At 38.7% G+C, this 21204-nt stretch overlaps 3 protein-coding genes and 1 pseudogene across 4 annotated transcripts in view; 3 read left to right on the plus strand and 1 right to left on the minus strand.

Annotated features, from left to right (window-relative positions):
• The window catches only part of LOC144651217 (uncharacterized), a 34222-nt pseudogene extending 15683 nt beyond the window's left edge, over positions 1 to 18539 (plus strand). Inside the window, exons 2-3 of the transcript XR_013570275.1 lie at positions 12591 to 15974; positions 17251 to 18539. The product of XR_013570275.1 is annotated as an uncharacterized LOC144651217 (transcript). The remainder of the gene's footprint in view (positions 1 to 12590; positions 15975 to 17250) is intronic.
• LOC144636229 (uncharacterized) overlaps positions 1 to 19377 on the plus strand; it is a 117386-nt gene extending 98009 nt beyond the window's left edge. The window contains exon 4 of the mRNA XM_078495389.1: positions 18941 to 19377. The gene's annotated coding sequence lies outside the window, so the exon portion shown is untranslated. The remainder of the gene's footprint in view (positions 1 to 18940) is intronic.
• On the plus strand, positions 487 to 7641 carry LOC144653113 (tetratricopeptide repeat protein 28-like). The gene is made up of 3 exons (XM_078513063.1): positions 487 to 3107; positions 4253 to 4319; positions 7350 to 7641. Exons 1-2 carry the CDS (start codon positions 649 to 651, stop codon positions 4284 to 4286), a joined length of 2493 nt encoding a protein of 830 aa, XP_078369189.1. The 5' UTR covers positions 487 to 648; the 3' UTR covers positions 4287 to 4319; positions 7350 to 7641.
• Positions 19378 to 19405: 28 nt separating the features above from the next.
• LOC144651071 (nucleolar protein 6-like) overlaps positions 19406 to 21204 on the minus strand; it is a 36220-nt gene continuing 34421 nt past the window's right edge. Inside the window, exons 25-26 of the mRNA XM_078511052.1 lie at positions 19896 to 19952; positions 19406 to 19745 (exon numbers count right to left, since the gene is read on the minus strand). Coding sequence (XP_078367178.1) covers positions 19638 to 19745; positions 19896 to 19952 — 165 coding nt within the window. The 3' untranslated portion in view covers positions 19406 to 19637. The remainder of the gene's footprint in view (positions 19746 to 19895; positions 19953 to 21204) is intronic.

The raw sequence follows: 21204 nt of genomic DNA on the forward strand, positions 1-21204 counted from the left end.
TTTATTTTCGTTAATTGGGAGCTCTAAACTTCAAATTGGCAGAGCAAAAGTCTTTTTTTGGCAAAATCAAGGCCACATAACAAACAAGGATGATTTTCGAGCATTGTAAATGACACTTTCATACTTCTGCAGTTTTAAGCCGTTATTTTGATATTTCAGTTAATTCTATGAACAGCTGGTCAGTGCCGAAATTGCCTAAAATTGCGTGACACAGCCCCTTTAAACAGGTGACGAGCATTAAGATTTAACTGATAATTTTACACGTTACCCATTGATACAAATTTGTTTTGTTGAATTATGTAGATTGTAATTTTCGGTCTTTATTTGCTATATAAAAGCAAAGTGTTGGCTAAAAGGTCCCCTTTCCCAGCATTACGTTTTTCTACAACAATACTAATTGATGTTTTTTTAATTTTTAGAAATATATTTTCCGTGCTAACAGAATAGGTCATCATGAATGACATACAAGACGTTATACAAGCCATCATAATTAATATCGGCTTTTATGTTGGTACTTTCCTTCTCAACACTGGTCGAGCTCTAAAAGCCATTGAGATATATAAAGAATGTTTGATTATCCTAAATAATGAAATACTGAAAAAAGAGGACCATTTTGTCAATGTAGTTACCATTAGTATCTATCAAGTAATGTTCGAGGCATACTGTTGTGTCTGTGATTACACAAATGCGATAAAATATGGCAAAGAAGTTCTTGACACTTACCGCGAGTGTGGTGACACAGCCGTAGAAGGAGTCATTGCCATAACACTAGCCAACATATATGTAATGCGATATGAGTATGTAGAGGCTAGAAAACTTTACGAAAAAGCGATCAATATCACGGAAAAAACTGGCGACAGAAAATGGCAAGCATACGCTTATAGACAATGGGGAACTATGTATCTTCGCCTTGGCGAATATGTTAACGCTAAAAAAAATATTGAGAAATACCTTGCCATCAGTATTGAAATTGGTGACAGACAAGGAGAAGTGAGCTCATATGGGGACCTAGGGACTGTGTTTAAATTTCTTGGAGAATATGACAAAGCTAAAGAATATCTCGAGAAAGCCATTACAGTCGGAATTGAAATTGGATATAGAGACAAGGAATCGGCAGATTACGCAAACCTAGGAACTGTGTTTCATTCGCTTGGTGAATATGACAAAGCTAAAGAACATTACGAGAAAGCACTTGCGCTCATAGGTAAAAGTGGCGACAAATACAGAAAAGCAGCAATTTACGGAAACCTAGGAACTGTGTCTCAATCTCTTGGTGAATATGACAAAGCTAAAGTATATCTTGAGAAAGCACTTGCGATCAAAATGGAAATCGACGACGCATCAGGGGGAGGAACCATTTACGGAAACCTAGGAAGGTTGTTCGCATGTCTCGGTGAATATAACAAAGCTAAGGAATGTTACAAGAAAGCGCTAACGATCACAAGGAAAACTGGTGACAGACACGCAGAGGCATCAACTTACAGAAACTTGGGAATATTGTTTCACTCTCTTGGTGAACATGTTATGGCTGAAGGTTATCTGGAAAAGGCACTGTCAATAAGTCAAGATATTGGAAGCGCTAACGAAGAGTTTGAAATTTATTGTAGCTTCACGATGGTGAAGTTGTCCCAAGCAAAGCCCCAGGAAGCCTTTTACTATCTGATTCTGAGTCTTATCAAAAGCGAAGATTTGCGCGGTTTACTGAGAAAAAATGATCAATTTAAGGTAGCATTTGCAGACGAGTACGTTTTTCCCTACCGGGAGCTTAGTGCACTCGTCTGTTCCTCTAGCAATTCTAATGATGCCCTTTATGTTCTAGAGCTGGCACGGGCTAGAGCCCTAGCAGACTTGATGGCGACTCAGTACTCTGTTGAAAGAAAAATCTCAGGTAATCCACAATCGTGGATTGGTATTGAAAATATTATGAAGAAAGAAATTAACTGTGCCTGTCTCTACATTTCTTATTTTCGTCAAGATGTGTTTTTATGGATCCTCAAGACAAACGGAGTAATTCACTTTCGAAGAATAACAGTCAATGAAAACATCACTGGTGCCGAACGAGTTTCCAGTTTGCATGATTTTATGTTTAAAAGTTTCCGCAGCTCAGGTTTTTTATCCCAGCAGTACTGTGAAGATCGATCCTTAGACGGCATTGAATCGAAACAGGAATTTTCTCAGGAAGAGGTACTCACAGATTTGCGCCTTGGGGGGGATCTTGATGATGACGACAAACAAGATCCTGAACCGAGTCTTCCTTTGTTATACAAAATGATCATCGCTCCAGTGGCTGACTTACTTGAGGAGTCTGAAATCATCATTGTTCCTGATTCCTCGTTGTACCAGGTTCCATTTGCAGCATTAACTGATGAAGGAGGGAAATATTTATCAGAGACTTTCAGGATCCGCATCGTTCCTTCACTGACGACTCTCAAGCTCATTCAGGACAGTCCAGCAGACTACCACAGTCAGACTGGTGCACTGATAGTGGGTGATCCTGTGGTTGGCCGGGTGCGTTATATGGGATGTCGTAAAACCTTCTTACCATTGCCATTTGCAAGAAAGGAAGCAGAGATGATTGGAGAACTGCTGGGTGAACAGCCTTTGCTAGGACAGTGCGCAACCAAACAGGCGGTGCTTGAAAGGTTAAATTCAGTGAGTCTGATACATTTTGCTGCTCATGGAAATGCTGAAAGAGGAGAAATTGCCCTTTCCCCTCTACCCTCTACTAAAAAGATTCCACGTGAAGAAGACTACTTGTTGACAATGTCTGACATTTCACAAGTTCGACTGCGAGCTAAGCTGGTGGTACTCAGCTGCTGTCACAGTGGGCGTGGACAAATCCGAGCTGAGGGAGTTGTGGGAATCGCTCGAGCGTTCTTAGGATCAGGCGCACGTTCAGTACTGGTGGCACTGTGGGCCTTAGATGATCTAGCAACAGAGAAGTTCATGAGACGTTTCTACAAGCACCTTGTTCGTGGGGAAAGTGCCACTGAATCACTTCATGAGACCATGAAGTGGATGAGAGATAACGGCTTTATCAAGGTTTCCGAGTGGGCACCGTTCATGCTGATTGGAGATAATGTGACATTTGACATTGAAAAATTAAAGTAAGTATAACAGAAAGCACAACATCCTTTAGCCCATTTAATATAAGTTAATGTGCTGTGCAACTTGGATCAAAATTTAACTTAGTTTTATTTCAGTTAATGAAACATGGTTAGCGTGCAATTGTAACAGTACTATATTATTTCTGCTGTCATTGTTATATGGCTAAGATATGGAGAGCGACACTCCGGTGAAGCCATAGGCGACACAGAGTGTCACCGGCGGAGCAGGAAATTTTTTTTCTTCGGGCGTCCAGGGAAACAAAGCGGTCAACAGCAAACGCGAAAGATACAAAAACAAGAAAAATACGCCCGAAGACAAAATAAACGCTCCGCTGGAAGTTCAAGCACCGAACACAGATCGCTAAGGGAGGGAGGGCGGGGCGCGACATTTGAACTGTAGTCGTGGTGTTTTACCGTCGAAAGACCTAAAACTGTGGTGCACGTTGAAGGAACGGTTAATATAGCACCGCTACACCAATAGGAGAGAGCCATGGGGATAATTTGCCATTTCCACGGGACTTATGACCTGCATGCATAATAAAGTACTATGCAAATGACTTTGAATAGTATGTTTTTTGTCTGCTGAATTGTATGTAAAGGTGCTTAATCTTTGACCCGTTTCTGTTAGAATCAAGTGAATTTGTGTGGTTAGGACCTTTTTTTATGCTGCAATGTCCTCTTTTTCACAGCTTTGGTGAGGGATCATCTTGTTATTCTGGGAAACTAGTTTCATTTATTTTTTCCTGTTATGATGCTATCGTTCTTTCTTTTAATCAGCGGAAGCATCTAAATATTTGTGTTTTAATTCAATATTGTGTTTTACTTGCATCATGCAAGTGGTTACTTAAAAAAATTCTCACAATGTATAAAAGGCGGTGTTAATGACAACCAACAACAATGATCTCTTAAAGCCCAGTTATTCTCGAATTCCCTTCTTGCCTTAATGTATGACTGTTGAATGTTTGCAATGGACGTGGAGTCAAAAAGTGAAGAAGGGTGATGAGAGACCTGAATACAGGTGACCATCGATATATAGTGAACTGGGGACTAAGATATAATGCACTGCCTAAATCACTCCCCAGAAAGCCTGAAACTGGCTTATAAGTGAAATGATTTATAACTTGATGTTCTTTTTCGTGTTTTAGGAACGCACGGGAGCTCGAGCCAGACTATGCATGAAGCAAGCAATAAGACGAGGAGTTATGTACAAATGTAACAATTAATTGCGAAGCCTTAATTAATAGGCCAATAAGCCATTATCGGGTTTCCTTTTGTCTCTGTTTCAAAATGAATACTTTTTTTCATACGAAATGTGTTTCATTTGCATGAAAATGAACGTGCAGGTGAAACTCATTTGCATCTGAATGGTTCGCACAAACATGACTCGTTTGAACACGGAGGCGAACGGCTACTCGGAAATGGTCTCTTTTAGAGTTTTTCTTGAGAAATTTTTCATGTAAAAATGAGTTTCACCCAGTCAAATGCACATTCATTTATAGAAATCCAACTCATTTCAATATGAAAACCTTTGCTTGATAACTCGTTTTGAAACAGTGAAAAGATAAGGCAAGGCGGAAATGTCATTGCCTTTCTTTTTCAATCTTAAAGACATATCTTTCAATGCTTTTAACCAGTCATGTGTGTTTGGTTGTGTAGTGAAGGCAAAATACGTAATTTCTAGTGTACATATCATGGTCATCGGTATAATCAAAGAGGATAAAAACCAGAGCAAATGTTACGATGTTTCTATGATTTTAACATCATTTTCCCGTCAAAAGTAGCGTATTGAGGACGGACTGATTTAGTTATTGCAAGTTATAATGACACCTAACAGTAAAGCTCATTATAGTTTCCGACATTTAAATTGCCATTTACAATACTCAATGCTCATCGAAACGTACTCAATGAAAGTTGATTTAATTTTTTGTCAAATGTATAAAGGATCCAAACGTTTTATATAGAGCCCTTAAAGCAGGCCAAGCCTTTGAATGGTTTGCAAGAGTTTTGTTAAGTGTAGCCTGCGTCGCAGACGTAATCTAACCCCTACTACTAGTGGTAACCACAGGTTAGAAAGTGCGGGCCTTGACGCACTTAGAAAAGATTAAATGGACAACATGAAAGACAATTAACGCGTCACGCAAGGAATGCATGTTTTTATCGTTTTGGGAAGTGAAATCGAGCACGCGGTGTGAATTGAAATGTGATTTTTCTCAGTAGGTAAACTCGCTATGTTGTGCTCGCCTTTTATTAACGTGGCGCGATTAATGATAAATCACGCTTAATTGCCGCTAACCGGCCGCGAACCAGTCAGAGTTGTTTTTTGTCGGATTCATGACAGTTTACTGAACTGTAGTCGAGCACGTGGTGTGAATTGAGATGTGATTTTCCTCGGTCGATAAACTCGCTATGTTGTCAGTGTTATAACGAATTTCTCGAGAATAACCGTTGTTGGAATCATTCGCTTTGCCGTGGTTTATGCGTGATACAATCATAGCAAATTTTCGCAAAAGCAACACCCGTTAAACAAGTCTGCAAATTGTAATGTTTGCAATCTTCCATGTGACATAAGGCTAGATCTTATGTGACAATCGTTCTTGGAGAACAGATTTTCTCTTCCGGTGTTACAACAAACTGTCGTGATTGACACATTTTTCGCATTCCGATCGTTCTTAGTGGAAGAACAAAATTTTCAACTTTCGTTTTCTGTTCGCTTTTTATTAACATGGCGCGCACGCGTAAAACGCAATCCGCTGGTCACTGTCAAGATTAGGGTTGCGGGCCTTTCTTGGGCCCGCAATTAACCAAGGGTTTAGTTTCGTCTGCGGCGCAGGCTATGTTAAGTGCAACCAAGTTCACAAAACACACATTCCACCGTAGGACTCTGCTGGTCATTTATAAATCAAACTGACCCTTAGTAGTAACAAAAAGGAAGTTGAATTTTGAGAAGAATGGGGTCAGAAATTATTTGTAAGTTACAAGTCCAGAGTAAAGTTTTATTATACACGAAACAGTTGATCTTTCTGCAGGCAATAACTGGTTCACCGTGTTCTTAATTTTTAAAGAAATCGGCAGATGTCACAACCGGTCTTCTTTAATAAAAGTGTTTTTGTTTTCATGGAATTTTTATCTTATTTTTACACATTACGCATTCAACACTTCGATTTTGTTGACCAGTCCCTTTTCGATTGTTTGGAAGGCAGACAAGATTATGATAATCCTGAACATTCTTCTGCTACTGAGGAGCTCGGTTAGCTTGGCTGGGAGAACTGATGAGAAGATGTTTTTGTTGATTGATCCTGTTTTTCAATGATCTTAACGACTTGATTGACTGGGGTTTTAAATTCAACAGTTGTTTTTAAAAACATTTATAGTTACAAAGCGAGAAGTAAAGGCAACATTTGTAAGCCTCAATCACTTCGTGGGCCAAAACCGTTTTCCAGATGAATAAATTAAGTGAAGAACAATCCTGACATTTTTACCTTGTGATCATGTGTGATTATTTCACTATTTCGTAAGTGCTTAGCTAAAACAACTCGCACAACGTGTCCTAACCAATCAGAGCAAACTTGCTGATATGTCAACAAGTCAGAAGCAAAGACAAAACAAATCGTGACTGGGTTTGCGCGAGTTTTACCGCGCTTGGCGCCAGTTGCATGTTTTCCTGCGCTTGGCGCTGATGTGTTTTTTTTTTCGCTTTTGGCGCCGGTTGCGCGTTTTTACTCCCCTTGGCGCCAGTTGCATGTTTTCCTGCCATTGGCGCCCGTTTCATGTTTTCCTGCCCTTGGCGCCCGTTTCATGTTTTCCTGCCCTTGGCGCCCGTCTTATGTTTTCCTGCCCTTGGCGCCCGTTTCATGTTTTCCTGCCCTTGGCGCCCGTTTCATGTTTTCCTGCCCTTGGCGCCCGTCTCATGTTTTCCTGCCCTTGGCGCCTGTTGCACGTTTTTCTGCCCTTGGCGCCCGTTTCATGTTTTCCTGCCCTTGGCGCCCGTTTCATGTTTTCCTGCCCTTGGCGCCCGTTTCATGTTTTCCTGCCCTTGGCGCCTGTTGCGTGTTTTCCCGCGCTTTACGCCGGTTTCATGGTTTCCCGTGAGAAGTACAGCGGAAGTGAGTGATTTTGTTCTTCATTCTCTTCCTGTAAGTTATTTTTTAACACGATTTGTATCGATGCTCGTGTTTTCTCAATTGAGCTGATTGCAGGTAGAATGTCGCTTTATATAGTTACCAAATGTTTTGTTCGTTTCAGGACTGGGTAATGGCACCTTGTACTGCACGTGTAAACTAAGAGGCTTCCACGAAGTTTCCATCACCTCTCTTCCATAAGCAGCTGTTTTGTACTCAAGTCTCATCGTACTAAATCAGGTGGTACTCAACTTTCGTCGGTTTGTACTCACTAACACTTTTGGCGGCTGAAGAAGTTTGAGAATGAAGCGAGCACCTCACCAAGGGTCAGACATTAATTGGCTTTCTTGCGGTCGTTCCACGTGTTCTTGCTTTGGAATTTAAAAAAGCTTTTTCATAACGCTTCTATATGAATATGTAAAACAAATCGTATCACCAAGAAAAAATTAATCATAGCCAAGAAAAAGATCTTTGCAGCTTCAAAGTAGAAAAGAAAAGCGACCAGTACCACGGCGATCACTGTCGTCAACTTATGCTGACTGTTATTTTAGAACCTTTCCCCCAGCGACAACACCTTGCGTTAATTTAAGTCGCGTTAACTTTTGTTAACGTTAATTTCCGTGCCGTTATTTAACTGGAGCGTTATTTTCCCACTTGACCTTTTCCAATGTCCAGGATTGAACGCAGGTATTGAGTACTGAGTTCTTCATGTTGACTGTGTTATTTGACATTTTCATATTACTTCATATTTGACAAAATTTGGTGTGTTTTGGTGAATATTTATTACTAAGGACACTTTGTGATGCCTGTCATGAGGAACGTATATCTCATTAGCGTTCAATCCTGGACATATCTGGACTTTCTAGACTCTTGGGAAAAGTCATTTTTTCACCAGGGTGAAAATTTCCCGATTTCACTGAAACTGTGAAGAACGCTTGAGGCTACATTTACACGGACACAGTTATCAATCGACACGGTTTCATAACCTCGAAACCGCATCGAAAACGACACGGTTTCGAAGTGTTTACACGGAACCTATTTAACGATTTTCCGACTGTTTTCGAATGTGATTGTATAAGCAAGCGCTGCTCTCTATGCTTGTTTCACCATGTTTACCCTTCGCAAGCCAGCCAGTTCGTGCCAAAATACATGGCCGTTTTCAAATCGATGCGGTTTCGCCGTTTTTGACCGTTTACACGACAACGAAACCGTATCGTTTTGAAAACGCTCCACTTTTGACAGCGTTTTCAAAACGACCCGGTTACAGTAGTGGTCTCGATCGGTGCCGTGTGAACGAAAGGCGTAACCGCATCGCTTTCGATGCAGTTACAAATGAAACCGTGTCCGTGTAAACAGTGCCTTAGGCGGTCAGATTCCTTCTCTTAATTAACCCCTGCGCCTAGTGTTGAAATAGACCTGTTGTCTCAACAAGTGTTTTTCTTTCAGTTCTTTGTGTACGTCGTGTTAATTACCTTCATTTTAAAATGTATCCCCTCTTTCCCGTTCATTTCCTTTATTAGCTTTTATTGGGAAGTAACTTTTTCCTTCAATTCGCGTTAATTTCAAAAACCTTAATTAACACAAACGTTAAGTAATGTTTAATAAATGAGCAGCAGTGTTTTATCAAGTTTAAAACACGAGGCGCAGCCGAGTGTTTTAGACTTGATAAAACACGAACTACGAATTTATTGAACAGCTTAAAAATCTTCTGATGTAGATCAACTCATTCTTGCACTAATATTTAGATTTGGGGTTATTTTTTGTTCACGGTTCGAGTGTCCGCACTGTAAACATTAATTTCTTTTGTATTTTCTTTATGAATTATTAATGAGTTTTTTTAATTTCCTATAATAAGGCGAGTTCAATTTTGCCGGGCGATGATTCTGTATTGTCATTTATTCGTCATGTTGGTCAGTTTGTTTACATTTTTTTAATTTTAACTCTAACTCTAACAATAACTCTAACAATAAAAATAACGAGTGAGATGGAGCGCTTATTTGTGGCAGAATTTCTTTAGGGGATAATGGGGGAGAGGGCAACAGGGAGGTGAGAAGAATATGAACGGCCTCGAAAACGCGGGGCTCCAGGGCTCGGGCCACAATAAATAAGGCTCAGGGCTCCGGAGAATTGATCGAGGGCTCCAGGGTCGACTAATTAGTGTTTTACAATTCGCCTGAGTTGTTTATCAATTAATACGTTTAATTTTTGACACAGTCAATGACGTAGTTGTAGTTATAGTTTACAGGTGTGATTTTTGGCTTCTTTTTTCTTTTCTCTCTGGTATATGTTATGTTTTATATGTGTATATTTGTGTGTATGTGTCCGACCAAAACCTATTATGTCCATTTGTAAACTGGCAGCCTGGTATTTATAACCTAATGGTTTATTGTGTCGGGTTAGGGTCTAGAGTCTAGGGGAGCAGCCAGGAGAACAGGAGGTTTAGCGGAGAGTCGCCACTTTTTGATGACAAAAAGGAAGCCTATCTGCTTTGCGAGTATATTGTTTTAGTGTTCTTGAGACAAGCATTCGGATAACATGGGAGAATATTCTAAGTTTACTACTATTTAGCAACTGTTGCGATTTACAAAATTAGATTCGCTATACTACTGTTGATTTTTCACACTTTTGATAGCCGTAAAATCCCTTATTTAATACCGTTGTTTAACATATTTAACATCTTCAAAAGCATTCTAGACCTATTAATTTGATCCCTTACTTGCCAACAAACTCAGTCTTTTTGTAATATATAAGAGGAGGTTAGGTTCAAACCAGTCACCCTCCAAGTTGCGATCATTTTGGAAATGGCGACTAAATTGTAGAACAAGTCGCTCGATCCAGGCAACTACAAGCCAGAGGACTGATCCGCGGCTTGCGCAAACGATCATCTGAAGTAAAAACGTTAACTGCTTTGTACGTTAGGGATTCACTTAAATTAGTTAGTTGTTCTGATGTTAAAAGCTGGTGGGGTCCAGTACCAACTATTACTGGGTTTTGTAAACTGATCTTTTTATTCGTTTTGTTACCTTAATTGAGCTTTTCAGGGAAAACTTCGCAGACAGTAATATTCAGGCGACTTCACCTAAATAGCTAGTCTTTAAAGGTCAAATGAACAGAAATTTCGATTTTTGTTATTTTTTTGCCCATGTGTTTATTAAGAGCCAAATAAACATATTCCAAAGTTTCAAAGCAATAGGTCATTACATCGCAGAGATATTGCAAGTTGAAAAATGCTTTTTTTAGGCTGTCATAATCGTAGAGTGCTCGGAAAAATTGTCGGAAATAAAAAGTTGTGACGTCATAATTGGCGTTTTTCAAGACGACCGCAGACCGATTCCGCAGACGGCACCTTAAAATCTAAATAAATGTGTTTAGTGACATTTCAAGCAGTTATTTCGTTCTGTTCGGCCGTTTTTCAGTAGATTGATTGTTGGTTGTTGTTTAGAGAGGCTCATTTTTTTTAAATAGAACAGCTAAAGCTCAAAAATAGCTTAAAGTTTTGTTTACTGTCGTTTTGCATGTCATGTGAGACATAGGTAGAATGCACGCTGGTATGAAGACAAATCAGGAATCTCTATTGTTCTTTCTCATTAGCATTTAACGTTAATGAGCAGAATTATCTGCACGCGCTTTAACTATGCACGTGCGTTTTGAATTTTGGTACACTTCAAAGCCGTTCTCTGCCGAACAACAACGTGAAATGACGAAATTCTGCGTATTTTGGACAATGTCAGCCACGACGGCTAAATTTTGGTTTTTCTATTTGGGGTTGAACGCTTTCTTCAGCGGGAGCTAGTTCTTAAAGCGACAAATAAGCAGAATGCGTCCGGAAAGCTGCGAGATTCTCAAGTAAAATATAAATTCATTTTGCACCAGACGTTGTCGTTGACCTTGGCGTCGGTGCGGCCTGCGGAATCGGTCTGCGGTCGTCTTCAAAAACACCAATTATGACGTCACAAACTCGTTCCATTCCTTCCATTTCAGTGCGCAGTCATTCAAAAATGTTTTCGTGAAGCCTTCGGAAATCTTCGTATTTTTTGCTGTAATTCACGCTTTAAGGCTCGGACAGCAAAAAATTTTCTTAACTTTATTCAATAATGGATAGTTTTAGCGTTTGGTTGGTTAAGATGGCATTTTGAAATTTCTGTTCATTTGACCTTTAAATGGCCACCAAGGTAAAAAGTTAACTTTGAGGGTATAAAGAATGTTAGTCAAAGATTGCCGGCGGTGACCAAAATACAGATTTTCTGTCACTAACTATCAAAACTGGAATTTACAAGAAGATACCTAGAAATGATAGAGTTTTGGCCATTGTTTGAGTCGTCTATTGGTGACGAGTTCCACTATAATAATTTATTATTTTTTAAATAAAACATCCTTTATTTTATTAAAACAGTTTTCAATTTACAAAACATGTTTCGACCTTCTCATGGCATCTTCAGTTGCAAATCAGCCTTAACGGTTGTACATTTGAATTTTTGTTTTGTAGTCTTTAGTACGTTTAAACTTAGAAACATGTTTAGCGTGAAAGATTCCGTACCGCAGGGTCTACGTTCGCGTGTTGTTTACAAATTCTCGTGTACTGGCTGTAATGCCAGCTACATTGGCGAGACCACTCGCCACATTTGTGCACGTGTTCGTGAGCACGTCTTGTCGGACAAGTCTTCACATGTTTACAGGCACCTGCAGTCATCTAGGGCCTGTCATGACTCTTGCACTGCAGAATGTTTCACGATCTTAGATTCTGCCTCCTCGAAATTCCAAATTAGAATCAAAGAGGCGATGCATATTAAGTGGGAGAATCCTGCTCTTCAGTCAGCAGCTAAAGCGTCTAGAGTTATCTCTTTTCTTTTAATTATTTTGTTCTTTCTTTTTTGTCTTTTATTTTATCGTTCTTGTTATTGAAAGTATTTATATTTTTTTGTACCTAAGTCACTTAAAGTAGCTATGTATGCGCTATTTTTGTTTCCCGCGTATTTCATATTCAAATTGTAAACGTAAGTGTAATTTTGTAATGACCCGTTCTTTTATACGAAAATTCAAATGAACAACCGTTATGGCTTATTTGCCACTGAAAATGACATGAGAATGTCGAAACATGTTTTGTAATTGAGAACAGTTGTTTCTTTATTGAGGGTTATCGTCACTCTGCTGTTTTAACATCTTTAATCTTTTATAACATCTTGAAATATATTTTTATTTTCATTAAACGTATTTTTCAGTTTTGTTGAACTGATTATGTAGATTGTAATATTTGGACTTTTATTTGTTCTGGTAGCAATGAAATTTTTAAGTTGAAGATTCAGTAATTTTTCAGCTTTACGTTATTCTGTAACAAGGCAAACTGATGGAACTTTATTTTGATTAGGACGCCATGAATGACATAGCAGAAGTTATGCAAGCCACGGGTATCGGCTTACTTGTTGCTACTTTCCTTCTCAACACTGGTCGTGCTCTAAAAGCCATCGAGATATGCAAAGAATGTTTGATTTTTCTAAATACTAAAGCACTAGGGAAAGAAACGCAATTTGGCAAACTAGTTTACTCCGCGATCTACAGTACAGTGTTTTTTGCTCTAAACACTGTAATCCCTGACTACACAAATGCAATAAAATACGCCAGGGAAATTGTCATTTGCCAGGAGTGCGATAAAACGGTCAAAGAAGGGAACATTGCCATCAAACTAGCCAAAATATATGAACGTCATTGTAAATATGCAGAGGCAAGAGAATTTTATGAGAAAGCTATTAATATCACGAAAGAAACTGGTAACAAAATAGAAGAAGCATATGCTTACGGAGGATTCGGAGTTATGTCTTATCGTCTTGGCCAACACGTGAAAGCTAAAGAATATCTTAAGAAAGCACTTGCTATAGAAGTTGATCTTGGCGACAAAGTAGGCGAAAGAAACTGTTGCGGAAACCTAGGAAATGTGTTTAAATCTCTTGGTGAATATGACAAAGCTAGAGAATATCACGAGAAAGCACTTGTGATCACAATTGATGTTGGCGACAGAGCAGGAGAAGCAAAATGTTACGGAAACCTGGGAACTCTATTCCAATCTCTTGGTACATATGACAAAGCTAAACAATTTTGCGAGAAATCACTTGCCATTCAAATTAAAAATGGCGACAGAGCAGGAGAAGCACAAATCTACGGAATCCTAGGAACTATCCTTCTATCTCTTGGTGAATATGACAAAGCTAAAGAGTATCTTGAGAAAGCACTTTCGATAAGAATTGATATTGGCGACAAAGGAGGAGAAGCGGATGATTACGGAAACCTAGGAGTTGTATTTCAATCTCTTGGTGAATATGACAAAGCTAAAGAATATCTCGAGAGAGCAATTGCGATCAGAGTTGAAATTGGCGACAGAACAGGAGAGGCAGCAGATTACGGGAACCTAGGAACTGTGTTTCAATCTCTTGGTGAATACGACAAAGCTAAAGAATATCTTAAGAAAGCACTTGCAATCAGAATTAAAATTGGCGACAGAGCAGGAGAAGCAACAGATTACGGAAACTTTGGGACTGTGTTTAATTCTCTTGGTGAATATGACAAAGCTAAAGAATATCTTGAGAAAGCACTTGCGATCAAGACTGAAATTGGCGACAGAGCAGGAGAAGCAGTAAGTTGTGGAAACCTGGGAAATGTACTTCGGTCTCTTGGTGAATATGACAGAGCTAAAGAATATCTTGAGAAAGCACTTTCTATCGAAATCGAAATTGGCGACAGAGCAGGAGAATCATGTTGTTACCACAACCTAGGAATGGTGTTTCAATCTCTTGGTGAATATGACAAAGCAAAGGAACATTACGAGAAAGCACTTGCTATCAGCAGTGAAATTGGTGCGAGAACAGAAGAAGGAGACTGTTACGGAAACCTAGGAGGTGTGTTTCAATCTCTTGGTGAATATGAAAAAGCTAAAACCTATCTTGAAAAAGCGCTTACAATCAAAATAGATATTGGTGACACAGCAGGAGAAGGATCATTTTACAGAAACTTAGGAAAGGTGTTACAAGATCTTGGAGAATATGAAAAAGCTAAGGAATGTTTTAAGAAATCACTTACGATCACAGTGAAAATTGGCGATAAAGATGGAGAAGCAGCAAATTATAGCAGCTTAGGAACATTGTTTCATTCCCTTGGCGAACATGTCGTGGCAGAAGGTTATCTGGAGAAGGCACTTTCAATTAGCCAAGATATTGGAAACGCCGACAGAGAAATTTATTGTTATTGTAACCTCGCATTGGTGAAGTTATCCCAAGAAAAGTTCCAGGAAACGTTTCACTATCTGTTTCTGAGTATGAAAAAAAGCGAAGATATGCGCGGTTTTATGAGAGACAATGATCAATTTAAGATAGCATTTTCAGACATGTACGATTTTCCCTACCGGAATCTGAGCGCATTCTTTTGTTTTTCTGGGCATGCTAACAATGCTCTTTATGTTTTAGAGCTTGCACGGGCTAGAGCCCTTGCAGACTTGATGGCGACTCAGTACTCTGTTGAAATTAAGGCAAATCTCAGCTAATCCGCAATCGTGGATTGGTATTGAGAATGTTATGAAAAAAGGAAGTAACTGTGCTTGTCTCTACATTTCTTATCATGGTCAAGATGTGTTTTTGTGGATCCTTAAGACAAGCGGAGTCATTTACTTTCAAGGAATAACGGTAAATGAAAACATCATTGGTGTCAGACTAGTTTCCAGTTTGGATCATTTTTTGTCCAAAAGCTACCGAAGCTTAGGTACTTTATCCCCACGGGACTGCGAGAATCGATCGTTAAACGGCATTGAACAGAAACCGAATGTTTCTCAGGAAGAGATTCTCGCAGATGTACGCCTTGTAGAGGATGATGGAGATGATGATAAAGGCAACCAAGATCCTGAACCAAGTCTTCCTTTGTTGTACAAAATGATCATCGCTCCTGTGGCGGACTTGCTTGAAGAGCCTGAAATCATCCTTGTTCCTGATCGCTCTTTGTACCAGGTTCCATTTGCAGCATTAACTGATGAAGGCGGGAAGTATTTATCAGATACTTTTAGGATCCGCATCGTTCCTTCATTGACGACTCTCAAGCTCATTCAGGACAGTCCAGCAGACTATCACAGTCAGACTGGTGCACTGATAGTGGGTGATCCAGTGGTTGGTCGGGTGCGTTATATGGGATGTCGTACGACGTTTAACCCATTGCCATGTGCAAGAAAGGAAGCAGAGATGATTGGACGACTGCTGGGCGTTCAGCCTTTGTTAGGAGAGCACGCAACGAAACAGGCCGTTTTTGAAAGGATAAATTCAGTGAGTCTGATACATTTTGCTGCTCATGGAAATGCTGAAAGAGGAGAAATTGCTCTCTCGCCCTTATGCACTGCTACTGGAATTCCACACGAAGAAGACTACCTGTTGACAATGTCTGACATTTCACAAGTTCGACTTCAAGCTAAGCTGGTGGTACTTAGCTGCTGTCACAGTGGGTGTGGTCAAATTCGAGTCGAGGGAGTTGTTGGAATCGCTCGAGCGTTCCTAGGATCCGGTGCACGTTCAGTACTGGTGGCACTGTGGGCTATAGAGGATAGAGCAACAGAGCTGTTTATGAAACGTTTTTACGAGCACCTTGTCCGTGGGGAAAGTGCCAGTGAATCTCTTCATGAGACCATGAAGTGGATGAGAGGTAACGGCTTTGCCAAGGTTTCCGAATGGGCACCGTTCATGTTGATTGGAGACAACGTGACATTTGACTTTGGAAAATAAAAGTAAGTTTAGTTAACAAAGGAAAGAAACATTGTTTAGCGTTTTCTGACGGAATTTATTGTACAAAATTATGTACCAAAATTATTAACATCTTATTGCAAACATCTGAGTTACTGTTTCTGATAAGAAATGTTGGTGTTATCACGGATAATACCTTACATCTTTAGTTTTTATAGACTTAAAAATGGGTAGAAAATAACGTAATAGGATTTTAAATTATTCGGGTACTCTACAGGCTGTCCTATAAAAATTAATATTACTCAATTTACTGATGGATTCTGTCTTAATAGAATTTGCTTTGCAAGTTGTATCAAAATTCAACTTTTATTTCATTTCGTAACATAGGCGTACGAGGCGGGGGGGGGGGGGGGGGGCGAGGGGGGGCTGCAGCCCCCCAGTTCCAAAATTTTTCGGGCAAAATGCTTAGAATTCGGGCAGAAAGCTTAGAAATGTAGAAAATAAGCCAAAAATTCTAGTCAACATTACGTTCAAAACAAATTACACTGATCAACAGGAAAAGTATTGGAAATATACCTAACTTTGTTGTTCAAAAGTCCAAATTTCTCATTCATCTGCGTTTCCTCTCGCAAATTGCTATAATCTTGTTCGATTTCTCTCGCAAATTCTGGCTGACGCCTCAGTTTTAATCAGTTGCAATCAGCTTTTCCTTTTGAATTTAGTGCAAGATCTTAAAACAGCTAGTTATAAATGTGATGAAGCTAATGCTGTCGACTCAAATATTTAGTTCTAAGGGGTAGCTTGAAACTTTCAACGAAATTTTTTTAAACACATAAATCCCTTCATGTTTTACACTCGTTTGTATTACTTTCAAATGGGGGAAAACAATGTAAATTGGCTCCCCAAAATTAATATAATTTTTTCTAAAGTAGAGTGAATAAATAAAAGATATCGGAAAAAGGATTCAGTTCATTGACACCTTCGGATAACGCCACAAAATTAATCTAAGAACTTAAGCAAGCAGGCAAAGTTTGTACACAACTATTTCAATGCATGTTTTATTTTTCATTTTACATGCTCTTTATTCGGGTTTCAACCCATGCCATTTTTTTTTTCGGGCAAAAAGGTCTCCGCCCACCCAGGACTGAAGGTGCCGGTACGCCTATGTTTCGTAAAGCATGACAAGATTACAGTTGTAACTGTTGTCTTCGGTTCGGCGTATCAGTAAATTTGCTTATCTCTGATATTTCTCCAAAGCTTTCGATACGGTTCAATATAGAACACTTATACTAAAGCTTTCTGCACTTGGTTTTTCTAAAGATTTTCTTAGATGGCTTACCAGCTACCTCAGTAACCGTTCACATTACGTGCAAATTGACGCTGAAATGTCAACCTCAGTGAACATGCAGTTTGGTGTTCCACAAGGGTCAATCTTGGGCCCAATGCTTTTCAACTTGTATGTAGCTGACTTGCAAGACAACCTGCCGAGTACAGTTACAACTTTCCAATATGCTGACGACACCACGTTATACACAAGTTGTCGCCCTGTTAAAGTCCCCCATTCTGTCGATGAACTCAACTCCACTCTACGTGACCTGAGCTCCTGGTCATCCGACTCACATCTGGCACTTAATCCAGTAAAGACAAAGGCCATGCTGTTATCTACTAATCAAATGGCTCGAGTTCATTCTATGAATGATTACTGCCCAAGTCTGAAGGTCTCCGACAAGACACTAGAGCGTGTACAGCAGACTAAGCTACTTGGAGTATACCTACACGAGAACTTGAAATGGGATGAGCACGTAAAGGAACTGTCTAAGTCATATTACGCAAGATTAAGAACTTTGCGGACTTTAAACTTCGAAAACATTTAGCTGAAGCATTAGTTCTGTCAAAGTTAGACTACTGTGACACTGTATTCTATCCATTACCAGATTTTCTTTTAAAACGATTACAGCGCATACAGTTTGCAGCTGCTAGTTTTGTTTCAGGTCATTATGTAAGAGACTGTAGTGACGTCTGGAAGCTAGGATGGTTATCAGTGAGGGAAAGGAGAGATTTCCACCTACTCAAACAAGTTCATAAGGCACTTTATTCAGATCATTGGCCTTCTTACTTAAAACTTGATACAGTGACCTCTGTACGAACACTGCGGTCAAGTTCAGCAACTAGACTTGTAATTCCCTTAGAACATGGAACCTTCCAGGACATGTCTGCCAGCCTTTTCAACAACCTACCTGCCAACCTAAGAACTTGTAGCGATTTCAAAATTTTCTGCAGGGTAGTCAGAACGCACTTTCTTAGGTCAAGATGCGACCAATAGTAGCTTTTAATATTATTTTAGCTATAGGAATTTTTATCTTTTTATATTAATTGTAAGTTTTTAGCTTTAGGAATTTTTTATTTGTCTTTTATATCAAATTGTACTTTTTTTTATGTTAGCTATAGGAATTTTTGTCTTTTATATTAATTGTAATTTTTTAGCTATAGGAATTTTTCTTTTGTCTTCTATATCAAATTGTAATTTTTCTATATTTAGTTAGTATTAACAGGTGAAGAGCCATGTAGTATGGATATACTGTTAATAAACCATTATTATTATTATTATTTATTATTATTATTATTATTATTATTATTATTTTTAATGTAGCCGGGATGTAGTCAGGCATTATCATCTGATGATGGGTGAAAACTATTTTCAGTTTGTTTTTGTTAAGATGTTCATTCTTCGAACCTGCGACGGTATCTTTTTTTCTAAAATATTTACATTATGTTGTTACCATACAAGTAGTTACATTAAAAAAAGTTCTCTATCGTATACTCGACTGTCGTTGCAGGTTTTCCAACATTTCCTCCGTCGGAGGTCGAGTCAGTAGGGAAGATTAGTAGTGGGACTGGACTCAAGAAAGCCTGGATGGGGAACTTGTGCCTAACGGCTTTAATCCACTGCCCTAAAGAAAATTGACATAATTCAATAACTTGGTTTGTCTCTTTTTTGTTCGTGTTTTAGGAAAGAAAGAAAAACTTATTAGCAATGGAGGGCTTCAGGCACACATCAAGGAAGCAATGAGCTGAGAACCTTTTTGCAAATGTAAAATATCAAGGACTTTATTGATTTTCCTTCGTGCCGTTGTCTGAGAAAGGAATCGTATGACGGATACCTAATCTGGTGATGTACCACACAGAATTTATTATTTCAATTGAGAAGTTAAGGAGCCCTTTTTTTCTCCTCAAAAATTTCTCCCGTTCTTTACAATGCATTTAGTTAGTAATTTAGTTTTCAGTGTACATAGACGACATTAATCATAAACGGTTAGTATACAGTGTGAGAACGCGCATAAATTATTTAGTACAAGGCTTATAAATATTACACTCTTTTATAATTTTGAAGAAGCTTTGTTGCGTAGAACCAAGTTCACAAAACACTTTCTTCTGTAGGGTTTTCTGGGCATTTATAAACCAAGCTGACCCGTTACGTACCAGTGAGATAAGGAAAGTTAGAATTTTTTGTAGAGTGAGGTCAAAATTGTTCGTAAGTTATTAAATAAAATTTTATGATACATAATAAGCAATTGATTGTTCTGCAGGCAATAACTGGTTCACTGTGTTCTTAATTTTTAAAGAAATCGGCAGATGTAACAAATGGCTAACTTTAATAAAAGTGGTGTCGTTTTCATGAAACGATTTTTTAATTTCATTTTTACATGTTACGCATTCAAAACTTCGATCTTCTTCACCAGTCCCTCTCCGATTAATTGAAAGTCAGACAAGATGGCGGATATGTTCGGGATGACCCAGCTCTGGACCTGTTTGGACTGAAAACAAAAAAATAGTTATTGCCAGCACCTAAATAGTCGATCAACTAGAAACAATGATACAAAGAAGCATTTCAAATCACTGGTGCAATATAATGTTCTTATTTTATTCTCTGAGAACACAGATATCACTGCAGCTTAGTGACCAACCTTTTTACTCGTTTGAGGAGGACTGGTTACGGGCATTTTGTACTGCGCGTGTAGCACCTGATAAACGCAAACAAATTTACAAATTAGACTCTTAGGGTTAAAAACAGTAGCATTTATCGATTGGTTTAAGAATTTAGCCCATCGAGTTTCAGGGCTAATCAATATTCAATAGTCCATTTTACAGTTGCCTGCCAAGTAACCTGGCCTTTGCATGGTAGTGAGGCTGAGAGTGACCTTGCATTGATACAAACCTCCCTGCTTTATCATGTAAATGCAAACTAACACTCATGATTTACACAACAAAAGCAGTGAGGTCTGTATCAAAACAAGGTCACCTCCAGCCTCACTTCCATTAAACAGCCAGGTCACTAAGCAGGCAACTGTAAAATGGTCTATTTTCACCATTCGTTTACAAAGCTGTTATCTTTGTTTTGCTTTGACTGAAGAATTTGACTTTACAATGATGTGCGCCCCGTATTAATTGAAACTTGACAAAGTTTTGGATTACTTTTTGGCGTCTTTGTGGAGACTCCATGTTTTGATAAATGATAATCAAAAGGAGAGGAAAGAAATGCTTAACACGAAACATATCAGACATTTAGCCAACTCGTGTTGCTATGTCAACGCACAGCCGCATTTTACATACATACATACATTAACTTTATTTTTTCTCGGATTTACAGAGTAGCTGGTTATTAGCTAATATCTCCGAGGGAAAAAAAATGTAAAGATAACAACCTAGAAAATTATAAAAGCAAAAAACACTAAGCGAAAAAATAAAGCATTACAATTAAATTAAAGTTACCTAACATAGTAATATATTTTTAATAAATAAGATCAGTTTATATACAAATTACATGAAATTTTAGTCTCAGACGAGGCGCTTAAAATCGTTGAAGGAATTGATTGTTCTGTAAGTATCAGGTAGAGAGTTCCATAGTTTGCAGGCAAGATAACTGAAAGAATTTAAACCAAAGGAAGAAGAAGACGGCTTAGGAAGGGTTAGAATGTTGCTACCTCTTAAGGAATACGGAACAGAGCGAAAGGAAAACATTTGTTTCAGATATGCAGGATAGTTGTCAAGATACAGACATTTAAAAAGAATCAGTACCATGTCTTGCAGGCGTCTATTTCCTAAATTAGTTATTCCCGCTTTTTTGAGCAATTGTTTATAGTCTGAATCTGCATCCTTAAAAATAAATCTCAAAATGCGCTTGTTTAGTTTCTCTAGTTTTTCTGAATCTCGAGTGTTACAGAAATGCCACACAGTTGAACAGTAATAAAAATGCGGGAGTATGAATGCCTTGTA

The sequence above is a fragment of the Oculina patagonica genome, chromosome 1, assembly GCF_052425735.1.
Source record: "Oculina patagonica isolate OP01 chromosome 1, crgOcupat, whole genome shotgun sequence".
Taxonomy (NCBI): Eukaryota; Metazoa; Cnidaria; class Anthozoa; order Scleractinia; family Oculinidae; genus Oculina; species Oculina patagonica.